At 41.2% G+C, this 15,126-nt stretch overlaps 1 protein-coding gene and 1 pseudogene across 1 annotated transcript in view; both read right to left on the bottom strand.

The window, feature by feature from the left end:
• Position 1: 1 nt before the first annotated feature.
• On the bottom strand, positions 2–458 carry LOC105531984 (annotated as a pseudogene).
• Positions 459–473: 15 nt separating this feature from the next.
• Positions 474–15,126, bottom strand: part of LOC105531983 (histone-lysine N-methyltransferase PRDM9-like) — a 49,332-nt gene continuing 34,679 nt past the window's right edge. The window contains exons 4-5 of the mRNA XM_011970044.1: positions 667–773; positions 474–603 (exon numbers count right to left, since the gene is read on the bottom strand). Of these exons, the coding sequence (XP_011825434.1) occupies positions 474–603; positions 667–773 (237 nt within the window). The remainder of the gene's footprint in view (positions 604–666; positions 774–15,126) is intronic.

The raw sequence follows: 15,126 nt of genomic DNA, 5'->3' as shown, positions 1-15,126 counted from the left end.
TCTAGGAGAAAGTTTTCTTACATTCTTTACATTCGTGTGGTTTCCCTCCAGAGTGAATTTTCTGATGTACTGTGGGGACTGGCCTCTGTGAGAAAGTTTTTCTACATTCTTTACATTCATAGGGTTTCTCACCTGTGTGAGTTTTTTGATGAATCATTAGGTTTGACTTATGGAAAAAGTTTTTCCACACTCAATGCATTCATAGGGCCCCCCCTCTGCCCCATGTGTTCTCTGATATACAGTAAGAACTGACTTCCAGTGAAATAAGTTCCCACGTTCTTTACACGCATAGGGGTTTTCTCCTGCATGAGTTCTCTGATGTACAGTAAGAACTGACTTCCAGTGAAATAAGTTCCCACATTCTTTACACGCATAGGGGTTTTCTCCTGCATGAGTTCTCTGATGTACAGTAAGGACTGACTTCCAGTGAAATAAGTTCCCACATTCTTTACATGCATAGGGGTGTGAGTTCTCTAATGTTCAGTGTGAACTGACTTCCAGTGAAGTAAGTTCCCACATTCTTTACATGCATAGGGGTTTTCTCCTGTGTGAGTTCTCTGATGTACAGTGAGGACTGAATTGCAGTGAAACAGTTTCCCACATTCCTTCTATCCATAGGGTTTTTCTGCTGTGTGAGTCCTCTGATATGTAGTAGTGAGTTTTGACTTTGGGTAGAAAGTTTTCCTACATTCTTTACATTCATATGGTTTCTCACCTGTGTAAGTACCCTGATATATCCTGAGGTTTGACTTCTTGCTAACGGTTTTCCCACACTAATTACATTCACAGGGGTTTTCCCCTGTGAGAGTTCTCTGATGTACGTTGATGGCTGACTTCTCACAGAAGGTTTTACCACATTTGTTACATTCACAGGGTTTCTCTCTTGTGTGAATTCTGTGATGGATCATAGGGTGTGACTTCTGGCAAAGGGATTTCCCACATTCATTATATCCATAGAGCTTTTCCCCTGTGTGAATTCTCTCATGGATTTCAAGGCCTGACTTATGGCCGAAGGACTTCTCACACTGGCTGCATGCACATTTTTTCCGCCTCTATGTGTCCTCTGATGTACTCTAAGATCTGATTTTCTAACTAGGATTTTCTCACATTCATAGAATTTTTGTCCTGTGTTTGCTGATGTTTAGGGAGGTTAGATATTTTACAGCAAGTTTTGCTCCCAACCTGAATTTTCTGTTGGACAACAAGAGCTGACTTATCACAGGCTTTCCCAAATTCACCATCCTTACAGAAGGTCTCTCCAATATAAACCCTCTTATGATTACTCCCTCTGTGTTGAAGGTCTTCCCGTGTCCACCATATTCAAAACACTGCAGCCTAGTTTGAAACTTGTGGTGCTCATCAAGATACTCATGATGTCTGTGAGATTTCTCAGTTATATTACAGGCATCGTTTCTCTCCAGCCTGCATCTCATCAGGCTCACTAGGGAGAAGCATGTTTTTAGATAAATCAAACTCCTAATGCCTCCTTCCTAAATAGTTTCCATTATTTATAATCAAATTTAAAATATCCTTTGAGTTCAAATTAAATGTTTTTTCTAATTCAACTCTCTCCTTAGTTGATGTAATGCTGTTGCTGATGACAATGTGCCAAAGCATCCACTGTGACTTTTTTGGCTTCTCTCAATTATGTCATTAACTAGCTGAACATCTGAAATGAGAAAAAAAACACAAACAAACATATCCATGAACCACGCATTAACCATTTCTTATGGGATTCTCATGTAAGGAAAAAGAAGTTATTTCCTATCCCACTGGTTTTGGTAGTGGTTTTATAAGCATATGGTTTTCCTTACTACTGACTTAATGTAATGAATCATAGGAATATATTTTCCAATGTTACACTGCATTTTCCTTTTCTTTTTAACTCATGAAGAAATATTTGCTAATTATACTCACCTCCTGCCTAGCAGTAGTTGTCACCTAAGTGCTTTTCATCTGCCATTTGTTTTCTCATTTCTTTTTATTTTATTCTGAAAACAACAGTGGGTGTCTTATGCTAGCATATCTCATTCTTCTGCTTTGATGATGGCAACATTTCCCTGGATCAGCTACTTGCAGGTACAGGGGAAGGTCATTTGTTTGTATCCTATGACTTAGGGACAGGATTTTCCATCTACGTTTTAGTTTTCACTCTTTCCTGGGAATGGCTGTAGGCATTTGGGGGTTTTTCAAATATAAATCACTTATTCCCTATGCTAGATAAAGACACATCCCTGCAACTAACTAATGTAACTACCTTCCTCTGCTTCTCAGAACCATAACAGGTACAGAAAGCTCCAGTCTACCACCCTGGGCACCCCTTCCTTACTACTCTACAGGTTTTGGTTCTGCAGCCTAGGCCGTGCCCATATTAAAAAAATGTACTTCTGGCTCCTTGTGATATAAATTTCCCTGACATTCTTTCTCCATTCCTAGTCCACACACTACTGCTTGATAATTCACTGCTTCTGAAGGCTTTTATTTTGCGTGCTGAAATTTGAGTTCTTAGTTTCACAGAAAATATGTCTCCCATACATTTCATACTCTTTTTGTTGTATCAGAATGATTTCTAGTAATACAACAGGAAAATGCTAACTTCAAACCCTACTCCCAAACAGAAATCTGAGCTCTTCAACATGAAAGCCTTGATTCCCTTGTCCTTGGCACCCGGAATCTCCTGATTCTCCACCCAAGTCAAGGACCACTCCTTTGTGTGCCTCTATGCTGGGTCCTCCTCAGTTTCATGACTTCCGATGGTGTATTACACAAGGTTCACTCCTAGGCATCTCATTTTCCTATCAACTCCCTCAGTGGCTTTCTTTATAAGTATTATGTTAAATACCAGCCTTAAGCTACTCATTTCCAAATTTCTATCTCTAATAGTAATGTCCACTCTTGAAACTATATGTTATATTCACCTATTATATGTCAAAATTGGAAAAGAGTTAAACTCTATCTATGCTGAAGTAAACACTTAATAATCACTCTGAAACTGCCTTCTCTGATGATTCTTCCTAAATTATCACATCCTATTACTCTTGCTCTCTCTTTCTCACTCTTGTTAAGTATTTCTCATGCTTCTTAAACTACCCAGTTATATCATTGCTTCTTTCTCATCAGAACAGAAACTCCGTGAAAAAGGACCATTATTTTGATCACAGTTATAACTACAAAATTGCCAATATTTAAAACCTGCTGAATTAAGATGTGTTGAAAGAATAAACTGATGTATGAATACATGTCTGAAAAAAGACTCATCCCTGCAAATAGACGAAAGGAGGGCAACTGAGAATATTAAGAAAATAAAAAGCAAAGGAAAATGTCTAAGAATAGGGAGGCAGGAATTAAGTTTTGAACAAAGAGACTATTCAGCAAAACAAAAGGCTGGGTTCTATGTATGAGAGGTATTCTTAGGGGTCTATGTAATGCGTGTGTTTGGTGCGTGCAGACTAACTGTTCTCAGGTCTAGGACCTGGGTAGAAATTGGTGAAAACAAATTGGCATCTGCTGGGCTTTACTGCTCCAGGTGTCCCTGTCCAGCACGTGCTGACTGACCTGAAAGGCTCTGATTGGGGACTTCTCCCCTCTGTGGCTCTGTTTCTTGCTCCAACTTGAAGATCACTTCAGGTTTGGTAATGCAATGCCCTTTTAATTGGAAATAATGTAAGACTTTGTCAAAATGCTAAGTCAGGTCCTTTGAAGAATGACAACAGCTTGGCTTCAGCAGCTGTGCAATGAAGGAGCCAATTTTAACCTTTCATTGGACAGGGGTGACACTCACATTCTTCATGGACTAGAATCTTATACCTAAATAGTAGTAAACTTATACAGGTTCCTATATTTATCAAGAGGGAATAAAGTATTGCTCCTTGGAGGTACTGGCAAGTTTCACTCACTCGATGATACGAGGATGCTATAGGTCTCCAGCATCATGTCTCTGTACAGGGTCCTCTGAGCATTGTCCAGATGCTGCCACTCCTCCTAGGTAAAGTCCACAGCCATATCCTGAAAGGACACCAACCCCTACAATGGCACATTTCTTGAGTCATTGGCCCTGGGTCACACAGGTATCTGGGAATTCGCCCTTCTCTCTGTGTGTGTCTTACATGCAGTTATGCTCACTGACAGCCCCCACCAGACACCCACCGCCAGCTACCAGTGAGCTGCCATGTACACCAACCCAGCTGTGCTTTTAGAGGACCCATCATAGCTGCTGCCTTACTGCACCAGTGGGTGAGACAAGCCGGCCTGCTGAGACTCCCTAAACCAAAGAAACAGAAGTACTAGTAAAATGTTTGAAACTGCTATGTTTCAGGGGTGGTTTTAAAAGCAGATTAGATAACAGGAACAGAGTTTGGCAGCTGGAATGGGGTGCTGTGTTAATAAGAAGCTACGACATGCAGCGCTGCACCTAAGACTGAGCAGAAGTTGGGCCTCAAGGAGACTGTTCATGGAAGTTGGAAGGGTGTTAAGACTCTTGGTGAGGGTTGAAGTACAGTGAGAAAAATCACACTGGAAACTGAAGAAAAAGGCATGTGGCTTATAAACTGGAGGACTGTGGGCAGCATGGCTGCCTGCCGTGACGTAAAAAATTAAAAGGGAATCTCACCATGTTGGGGTCGGCCTAAGGAGATGAATGGAAAGAATGTAGAACGAGCTACCTGGTCTCCTCCCACTGCCTTTGAGAAAATATAAGAGGATAGAGATGATCTAAAAAAGGAAATTCAATCGTCAAACAGAACTTAGGGGAAATGAGCCAGGACTTGCTGGGTTTGAAATAAAAATGTTTCTCATCCTCGATTTTTCCCACCAAAACATTTTAAGGTAAGAAATGGCTTTATGGCAAAGATAGAACCCAGTGTTTTTGTAAAAAGGTGAAAAGTCAAAAATATTTTCAGCATTTTAAGGACCTTAGGGTGTGACAAGAGTGTACCTGGTAACAACAGGGCTTCTGAGGCTGTATTCCCACAGTGGCCTCAGAGAGAAGGGGAGACTAGAGACGGAAACTCCTGTCTTGGAGTGAGTGAGTGTGTGTGTTTGTGTGTGGTCGGGGAGGGTTATTTTGGTCTAATGGATTTTGGTCCACAGGAAGCTTGTCTTTTTCAAAGACATGTTTACACAGAATAATTTTTTGTACCCAAAGTCCAGAGTTAGAAGAAAATGAAAAGGGGGTCACTGGATTTCCAAATTACAGTAAAGCAAAAAATAGGTGGAGAAAATTGGTCAACTGCAAACCCAGGAATTAAGGAAAAAGAACATGGAGAATGGTGAGAGCCCAGAGGGCAGAGTGAACAGGCACGAAACATGTTAGGACTGGGTCCTATTCAATGAACTGGAGCAGGTGGAAGGGAAGTGCCCACCACGTTCTCGCTCTGTGCTGGCTGTTTGTGGGGTGGCAGAAGACAGGCCACCAGTACCTAATGTGGATAAGCTTTCAGCCAGTTCCATAGTAGGAAAAGATTTCTGGGGCTCTTCAGAGGGGCACACAAGGGGCATAGTACATTTTGCATGTGGAAGAAATGTAAATAGCTTGTAGCCAGAAGGCAAAGTAGTTTATTAAAGACTGTTGCAAATCTTACTATTCCTCTTATGGTAATTGAAATCAAATTGCCCGGCACTTGAACTGGACTGCCCTTTGTGATGAGCCTAGGAGAATGTGTTGGTAGAGATGTTTTGGGAATTCTGAAGGGAGATCATGAAAAGCCTCTCAGCCTCTGCCTGGGCCTCTTGCATACCTGCTCTGGGAGACGCCAGATAAACCTAGCTACCCCGAGATTGCTGGACTGGGAGGAGGTCCAGTCTGGCCACAAGGAGAGGCCTGGGTGCCTCCTCAATGTCCCCAGACATAGCTGTCCTTCCAGCTGAGATCAGAGACCACATGAAGCAGACTACACTGCCCTGGTGCAGACCAGAGACTTCAGGAAGCAGCCAACCCACACTGCCTTGTTCAGATCCTGACCCACAACATTCTCATATGTAATAAGAATAATTTCATGTTAAGCCAGTGTTTTGTAGTACTTTGTTACACAGCAGATAACTGGAACACTGAAAAAGTTATTCGAGACCATAGGTAGCACTTTGGTTTGAAACATAGGGTGCGTTGGTTTGAAAAATAGGGTGTGTGAACATGAGCTTCAACAGAAATGAATAAAGCACATTTCACTTATGTTAGAACTCTAGACTGTAATCATGAATTTAAAATGTTCAGTATTAGATTGAGTATAATCTTTAAAAAAGAAAACATGACAGGTATTTTCAACTACAAACCTACAATTGTATATTAAGAAAACTAGATAGAATCACTGAGATAAATTTATATAAGGAAAAGGTACAAATTATGAAAATCTGGGGTGCATTTTATTCTTTGCATATCTTTGTGCGGACCCTTGTCCAAATGCATCCCAGTAACTCCTGAATGGTTTTCCCAGTGTAATCTGAAGGATGTCACATGTGCTGGCTAAAAGCAAGGTTCACCAGGGACTGAACCTCATCACCCAGAAAACACACCCTTAAGGTTTTGCCAAGAATCACATTTCAGATGTAACAAACTTACTGATGGTTGTGAGCACCAAATCACAAACCAGCTCTTCCCCCTAAACTGGCACTGTAAACAGACATTAGAATAAAATGCAAAGAACAAATAAACATAAGTAGCAGGAGTTGACACTAGATGAGGTAAGACCTAAGAGAGAGGATTTCAGGAGGAATAGGGGTTTGGGTCACTGACTGTAAGGTCATAATACCACAGATAAGGGAATAATGGAGGTGGTTTTCATGTTGGATTTGTTGGTCTTGAGGTGTCTTTTTGATAGCTACAAAGAAGCATTTAATAGGGAGTTGACCGTGTGCTCTAAAGGCTGGGGAAGACATCAAAGCTGGAGAGAAACAGGACTGCCAAATCACAGAGGGCTGAGTCAGACAGGAGAACTGTAGAGTGGGATGGGTGGGAAATCAAGATAGTACACTTGTACGAGGTACATTAAGGAGAAGAAAGTAGAAGAATTCAGGGAAAAAGAGAAGGAACAATCAGTGATCCCATAATAGAAATGAACACAGAAGAATTTCCAGCAGATCATGAACAGTGGTTTCAAATATGGCAAAAGTTTCAAGTTAGGCAAAGACTAGATAATAGTCATTGCATTTTACTATAATTTAGGTTATTGGTGAGTTTTAGAAAAAATGAATTAAGACTACATTGTGCTGGGAATATGTGCCAGAAACAAAGAACTTTGACCAGTCTGCTGTATACCTCGTATATATAGAAGAACTGAGAGAAAGGTATGGATAATTATTTAAGGATCTGTGCTTGACTCAGTTCCCCCAGATGTTCCAGGTTTTACTTGTGAATGAAGTTTGACCTTCCAAACCTGTCCAGGACAACATATTTTAGTAACTCCAGAAATACCTTATTCTGGAAGTTGTGTTTTAGTGCCAGGGAACCATTTCCACTGCAGGATGTGAAAAGCGTTTACCTTCCAGGTTGGTGGTGAGAAAGTTTCCACAACATCATCTACGTGACTAATGAAGTCAGTGTTTCAGACTTTGGTGCCAGCAAGTCTTCATGTCTCATGAGAATGTAGCATGGTCTCTTCTTAGGTTCCATTCCAATCATGCAACAAACGTGACTGCCTTTTTGCCATGGCATCATAAAAATCAGAGACAGATTTGTACTCAATTTAGACAAAAACTCTAAGGTCTTCACAATCTGCCCATGTTTATAGGTTATTTTTATCTTATTTATTATATCCATTTCCCTTAAGTTTTGCTTTACTTTTTTCTACTTTTCCACTGAAATTCATAATACAATGTAAAAGAAAGTGAGGGATAAATAAAAAAAAAAACCTCCACTCACTGGGTGTTTAATTTTTTGTTGCTCTTGAAAACACATAGTAGACATGTTGGAAACAGGCCCCCCAAAATCTGGCCATAAACTGGTCCCAAAACTGTCCATAAACAAAATCTCTGCAGCACTGTGACATGTTCATGATGGCCATGACACCCATGCTGGAAGGTTGTGGGTTTACTGGAATGAGGGCAAGGAACACCTGGCCCACTTAGGGTGGAAAATTGCTTAAAGGCGTTCTTAAGCCACAAACAATAGCATGAGTGATCTGTGCCCTAAGGACATGCTCTTGCTGCAGATAACTAGCCAAACCCATCCCTTTATTTCAGCCCATCCCTTTGTTTCCTTTAACGAATACTTTTAGTTAATCTATAATCTATAGAAACAAAGCTTATCACTGGCGTGCTGTCAATAGATATGTGGGTAAATCTGTGTTCGAGGCTCTCAGCTCTGAAGGCTGTGAGACCCCTGATTTCCAACTCCACACCTCTGTATCTGTGTGTGTGTGTCTTTAATTCCTCTAGCGCTGCTAGGTTAGGGTCTTCCTGACCAAGCTGGTCTCGGCAAGAGGTGCCCATACGTGGGGGCTTGCGTCCAGGTTGAAGGGTTGCCAGAGTGATGGTTGGAGAATGTGGAACTAAGCTGGAGGACATCCGAGTACTCTTAAGCAATCCCCATGGTGAGAAAGAAGGGGAGCTTGGAAGCATCAGGGTAACAATGGGACAATTGTGGGTTCTGGTTCATTCCACCTTGTAACCTTTTCACACTAATGATGAGGAGGAAGGAGACTATAATGAAGTAACAGAAGAGGTTACAGAGCAGGTTTGTTTGCCAGCTAAAGCTAAAGTGGCAAAGGAGGGAGAGGTTCATCCCTACCCTTCTGCACCCCCTCATTATTATTTTGAAGACTGAGTGGCCTGACCCTCCAGATCTTTCTTTTCTGGAGGACACTGGGTGAAAAGTAGTTGCCCCAGTGACTGTTAGAGCAGCGCCTTGAGTGACCACTCTCATTTCTATTCAGGCAGGAATTCAGCAAGCTAGATGAGAGGGTAAATTAGAGGCTTGGCAGTTCCCTGTTAGAATACAACCCCCAGATCAATGGGGAAATATTATAGCTATATCTGAGTCTTTTCCTTTTAAATTACTCAAAGAATTTAAGCTATTAATCAGTATGGATGAGGTTCTCCTTTTGTAATGGGACTGTTAAAGAATGTTGCTGTTCCCAGTCAGATGATTTCTACTGACTGGGATGCTCTTCCTTGAGCTTGTCTAGCTCCTGCTCAGTACTTAAAATTTAAAATTTGGTGGGCAGATGAAGCTTCCATTCAGGCTGCTCACAATGCCCAGGCCCAACCTCAAATTAATATAACTGCAGACCAACTTTTGGGGGTTGGCGGCTGGGCTGGTTTAGATGTACAAGTGGTCACGCAGGATGATGTCGTAGAACAGCACAGAAGAGTGTGTATTAGAGCTTGGGGAAAAAAATCACTTCAGGTGAAGAACAATACCCTTCCTTTAGTGCTGTAAAACAGGGACCAAAAGAACCATATGTGGATTTTATAGCTCGGTTACAGGAGTCTCTTAAAAAGATGATTGCAGATTTGGCTGCTTAGGATATAGTGTTGTGGTTATTAGCTTTTGACAATGCTAATCCCAATTGCCAGGCTGCTTTGTGACGTATTAGAGGGAAAGCACATTTAGTTGATTGTATCAAGGCCTGTGACGGTATTGGAGGTAATCTGCATAGAGCTACTTTGTTGGCACAGGCAATGGCAGGACTGAGAGTGGATAAAGGAGCTTGTTTTAACTGTGGGAAGCATGGTCATACTAAAAAAGAATGTAGAAAAAAATCAGCGAGTCAGGCTGCCAGATAGGGGAAAAAAGAAAACTGCTGAGCTGGAAGTATGTCCAAAATGCAGAAAAGGAAACCATTGGGCTAATCAGTGTCACTCTAAGTTTGATAAAGAAGGGAACCTGATTTTGGGAAATGCCATGAGAGGCCCATCCTGGGCCCCATTTCAAACAGGGATATTTCTGGCTCAGGCCATTCCCTCACCCCTGTACAGTGTCTGTCCCCCGCCACAGTTGGTAGTGCCACAGTAGATTTATGCTGCACAAAAACTGTGAGCCTTCTGCCTGGGGAACCCCCACCAAAGGTCCCAACAGGAGTCTGTGGACCCTTGCCAGCGGCGACAATAGGATTACTTCTAGGTAGGTCTAGTTTAAATTTAAAAGGGGTACAAATACATACAGGAGTCATTGATTCAGATTACAACGGGGAAATTCAAATTATTATATCTACCTCAGTTCCTTGGAAAGCAGAGCCAGGAGAGCGCATAGCACAGCTCCTGATTGTGCCATATGTGGGAATGGGGAAAAGTGAAATTAAACAAACAGGAGGATTTGGAAGCACAAATAAACAAGGTAAATCAAATTACTGACAAATGTCCTACCTGTGAAATAACTATTCAGGGAAAGAAATTTAAAGGTTTGGTAGATACAGGAGTGGACATTTCAGTCATTTCTCTACAGCACTGGCCATTCACGTGGCCAGTTCATCCTGCTCAATTTAACATAGTTGGAGTTGGTAAAGCCCCTGAAGTGTATCAAAGTAGTTATATTTTCCATTGTGAGGGGCCCAGTGGACAACCTGGGACTATTCAACCAATTATAACTTCTGTACTTATAAATGTATGGGAGAGAGATTTATTACAACAATGGGGAGCACAAGTTCTAATTCCAGAATAATTATATAGCCCTCAAAATCAACATATGATGGATGAAATGGGGGTAAGTCTCTGGTATGGGACTAGAAAAAAATTTGCAAGGTTTGAAAGAACCGCTTCAAGCAGAAAGACAAAGTTCCCACCAAAGATTAGGATATCATTTTTGATGGGGGCCATTGTTAAGCCTCCAGAACCTATACCTTTAAAGTGGTTAACAGATAAGCCAATTTGGATAGAACAATGACCGCTAAGTAAAGAGAAACTGGAGGCTTTAGGGGAATTAGTTACTGAACAGTTTGAAAATGGGCACATAGCTCCAACATTTTCCCCTTGGAATTCTCCAGTTTTCATAATTAAGAAAAAATCAGGTAAATGGAGAACGTTAACTGACTTAAGAGTCATCAATTTAGTTATACAAACTATGGGAGCATTACAGCCAGGATTGCCTTCTCCTGCTATAATTCCAAAATGTTGGCCTTTAATAGTCATAGATTTAAAAGACTGTTTCTTTACTATCTCCTTAGCTGAGCAAGACTGTGAACGGTTTGCATTTACAATTCCTGCAGTAAACAGCCTGCAGCCTGCTAAGCGTTTTCACTGGAAAGTATTGCCTGCCACAAGGCATGTTAAACAGTCCAACAATTTGCCAGACGTATGTAGGGCAAGCAATTGAACCTACTCGTAAAAAATTTTCAGTGTTACTTTATTCATTATATGGATGATATACTTTGTGCTGCCTCCACTCGAAAAATATTACTCCAATGTTATGATCACTTGCAAAATTTGATTTCTCGTGCTGGTTTAACTATAGCTCCTGACAAAATTCAGCCTACTACTCCTTACTCCTACTTGGGGACCTTAGTAAATGACACTACCATTGTGCCACAGAAAGTAGCCATATGTAGGGATCAATTGAAAACATTAAATGACTTCAAAAAAATTACTAGGGGACATAATTGGATACAACCTGCTCTAGGCATTCCTACCTATGTCATGAGTAATCTGTTTTCTATCCTTAGAGGAAATCCTAGTCTCACTAGCCCTCAGCAATTAACAAAGGAGGCTGAGGCAGAGTTACAGCTAATTGAAAAGCAAGTCCATAAAGCTCAAATAAATAGAATAGATCCAGAGAAGGCTCTAGATTCACTAATTTTTTCAACTCAGCATTCACCTACCGGTGTTATTGTCCAAGAACAGGACTTAGTAGAGTGGCTTTTTCTTCCACATACTAATTCACGGACTCTAACTCCTTATTTAGATCAAATTGCTACTATGATAGGAAATGGGAGAACTCAGATTGTTAAATTACATGGATATGATCCTGGAAAAATTATTGTCCCTCTCATGAAGGCACAAATACAGCAAACTTTCAGAAATAGTCTTACTTGGCAAACCCATTTAGCTGACTTTGTGGGTACTCTTGATAATTATTTTCCTAAAATGAAACTGTTTCAATTTTTGAAATTAACTAATTGGATTCTCCCTAAAATAACTAAATTTAAACTAATTGAAGGTGCTGAGAATGTTTTTACAGTTGGGTCTAGTAATGATAAAGCTTCTTATTCTGGCTCGAAAAGTAAAATTTTCCAGACGCCCTCTACTTCAGCTCAAAAAGTGGAGCCTGTAGCTGTAATTGAGGTATTGACTGCTTTTGATATGCCTATTAATGTGATTTCTGATTCTTCATACATGGTTCATTCCACACAGTTAATTGAAAATGCTCAGTTACGATTTCATACAGATGAACAACTGATGACTTTATTTACCCAATTGCAAACAGCAGTTAGGAGTAGAACGCACCCTTTTTACATCACTCACATTAGGGCTCATACACCTCTTCCAGGACCTTTGACTGAAGGGAATCAAATGGCTGATCACTTAGTTGCTAATGCAATATCTAATGCTACACACTTCCACAATTTAACCCATGTCAATGCCTCTGGTCTCAAACGCAGATACAGCATTACCTGGAAAGAAGCTAAAGCTATTATCCAGCAATGTCCAACTTGTCAAATGGTACATTCCTCATCTTTTACAGGAGGAGTTAATCCTCAAGTATTGGAACCTAATTCTCTTTGGCAAATGGATGTCACACATCTTCCCTCATTTGGGAGACTAGTGTGGACACTTTTTCTCATTTTGGGCTACATGTCAATCAGGAGAGTCTTCTACCTGTGTTAAACGTCACCTTTTGCAGTGTTTTGTGGTGATGGGCATTCCAGCATCTATTAAAACAGATAATGCCCCAGGCTATACTAGCCAAGCTCTAGCTACATTTTTCTCTATGTGCAATGCTAAACACGTTACTGGTATCCCATACAATTCTCAAGGACAAGCCACGGTGGAAAGAATGAATCTCTCCCTGAAACAGCAGTTGCAAAAGCAGAGGGGGGTGGGGGGAGGGGAGGAATAGAGAATATGGAACACTGCAGATGCAACTGAATCTAGTATTATTAACTTTAAATTTTTTTAGTCTGCCCAAAGGCCAGATGTATCAGCAGCTGAACAGCATCTACAGAAACCAGCTGCAAAGACAGAAGCAGAACAACTGGTTTGGTGGAGAGATCCAATAACAAAAAGTTGGGAAATAGGTAAAATAATAACTTGGGGTAGAGGTTATGCTTGTGTTTCTCTGGGGCAAAATCAACAGCCGATTTGATACCATCAAGACACCTGAAACCTTATCGTGAGCCAGATGCCGAGGAAGAGATTCCGGGAGGAACCCAAGGACCCCCCTGGTTGCAGCCATGTTGAGGCTGATGCTGAGGAAGACCCCAGCTATCATGGGCAACACCTGTCGAACACAGCCACCCACCTGGGGACAGATCAAGAAGCTGTCACAGATGGCGGAAGAAAACCTGAGGAAAGCAGGACAACCAGTCCCAATGAGTAATTTAATGGTAGCTATGATAGTGGTGATCACCATTGCCATGAGTATTCCTTCAACAAGGGCTGAAACAGAGAACAATTATACTTATTGGGCATATTTATCAATCTTGGCTGGCAATAATACCTGGATGTAATCACTCTATGACACGGTTACACATGCTTTTGGATCTCAGTATTTACCATAATAAATCTGCTCCTATAATTGAGGCATACCACTCTCAAAAACCTATTTGTAAACAGAATTGGACCTGGCCAGAAAAAAATGGACATACTTGTTTGGGAAGATTGCATTGCAGAACAGGCAGAGGTGCTGCGCAACCATTCCTGTGGAATCATTATTGATTGGTCCCTTAAGGGGATGTTTAGATTAAATTGCACCTCTCAGTCTGTGTGCCATGGCCACACTGTATTCAGCTGGTCTGAACAAAATGGTCAGATGGTAGAAATGATGAGAAGTATGGCAAGAGTTCCTATTATCTGGAACCATGGCGGTATAGTGGCACCTCAACCTCAAATGATATGGCCTGCTCTAGGAGCTTAACATAAGGATTTGTGGAAACTATTAATAGCTCTTAATAAGATCAAAATTTGGGAAAGGATAAAAAAGCATCTAGAAGGACACTCTGCAGACTTGTCTTTGGATATTACAAAATTAAAAGAGGAAATATTTAAAGCATTCCAGGCACACCTCACCTTAATGCCAGGAACTGGAGTGCTTGAAGGAGCTGCAGACAGATTAGCAGCTAGTAACCCATTAAAATGGACAAAAACACTTGGAAGCTCTGTGATTTCAATGATGATTGTGCTTTTAATCTGTGTTGTTTGTCTTTGTATAGTCTGCAGATGCGGATCCTGACTCCTGCAAGATGTAGTTCACTGTGACAAAGCTGCCTTTGCTTTTATCGCTTTGCAAATCAAAGAAGGGGTCCCCCAAAATCTGGCCATAAATTGGCCCCAAAACTGTCCATAAACAAAATATCTGGGGCACTGTGACATGTTTATGATGGCCATGACACCCATGCTGGAAGGTTGTGGGTTTACTGGAATGATGGCAAGGAACACCTGGCCCACCTAGGGTGGAAAACTGCTTTAAAGGCATTCTTAAACCACAAACAATAGTATGAGCGATCTGTGCCTTAACGACATGCTCCTGCTGCAGATAACTAGCCAAACTCATCCTTTTATTTCAGCCCATCCCCTTGTTTCCTGTAAGTTAATCTATAATCTATAGAAACAATGTTTATCATGGGCTTGCTGTCAGTAAATATGTGGGTAAATCTCTGTTCGAGGCTCTCAGCTCTGAAGGCTGTGAGACCCCTGATTTCCCATTCCACACCTCTATATTGCTGCGTGTGTGTCTTTAATTCCTCTAGCACTGCTGGGTTAGGGTCTCCCTGACCGAGCTGGTCTTGGCAAGACAGACTCTGGAAACATGGCTGAGAGAGAAGGTAAATGTAGTGGATTAAGGAGAGAACTGGTGTGGCTTGGTCCTACATTCTTGTGTCCAAAACGCTATACAAATTAGCTGGAAAATGACTTCCCTCCTCAAAAAGAAACAACTACATCAACAAAAACCACAAACAGGAACATCCTTGGGAGAGATTAGTCCTCCACACCTCAAATAAGGGGAAACTAAGATCCATTAAAAATGCATCTGCCAGTATATTA

This window comes from Mandrillus leucophaeus, unplaced genomic scaffold (assembly GCF_000951045.1).
Source record: "Mandrillus leucophaeus isolate KB7577 unplaced genomic scaffold, Mleu.le_1.0 Scaffold926, whole genome shotgun sequence".
NCBI lineage: Eukaryota > Metazoa > Chordata > Mammalia > Primates > Cercopithecidae > Mandrillus > Mandrillus leucophaeus.
This window is presented reverse-complemented; position numbering and strand designations above follow the sequence as displayed.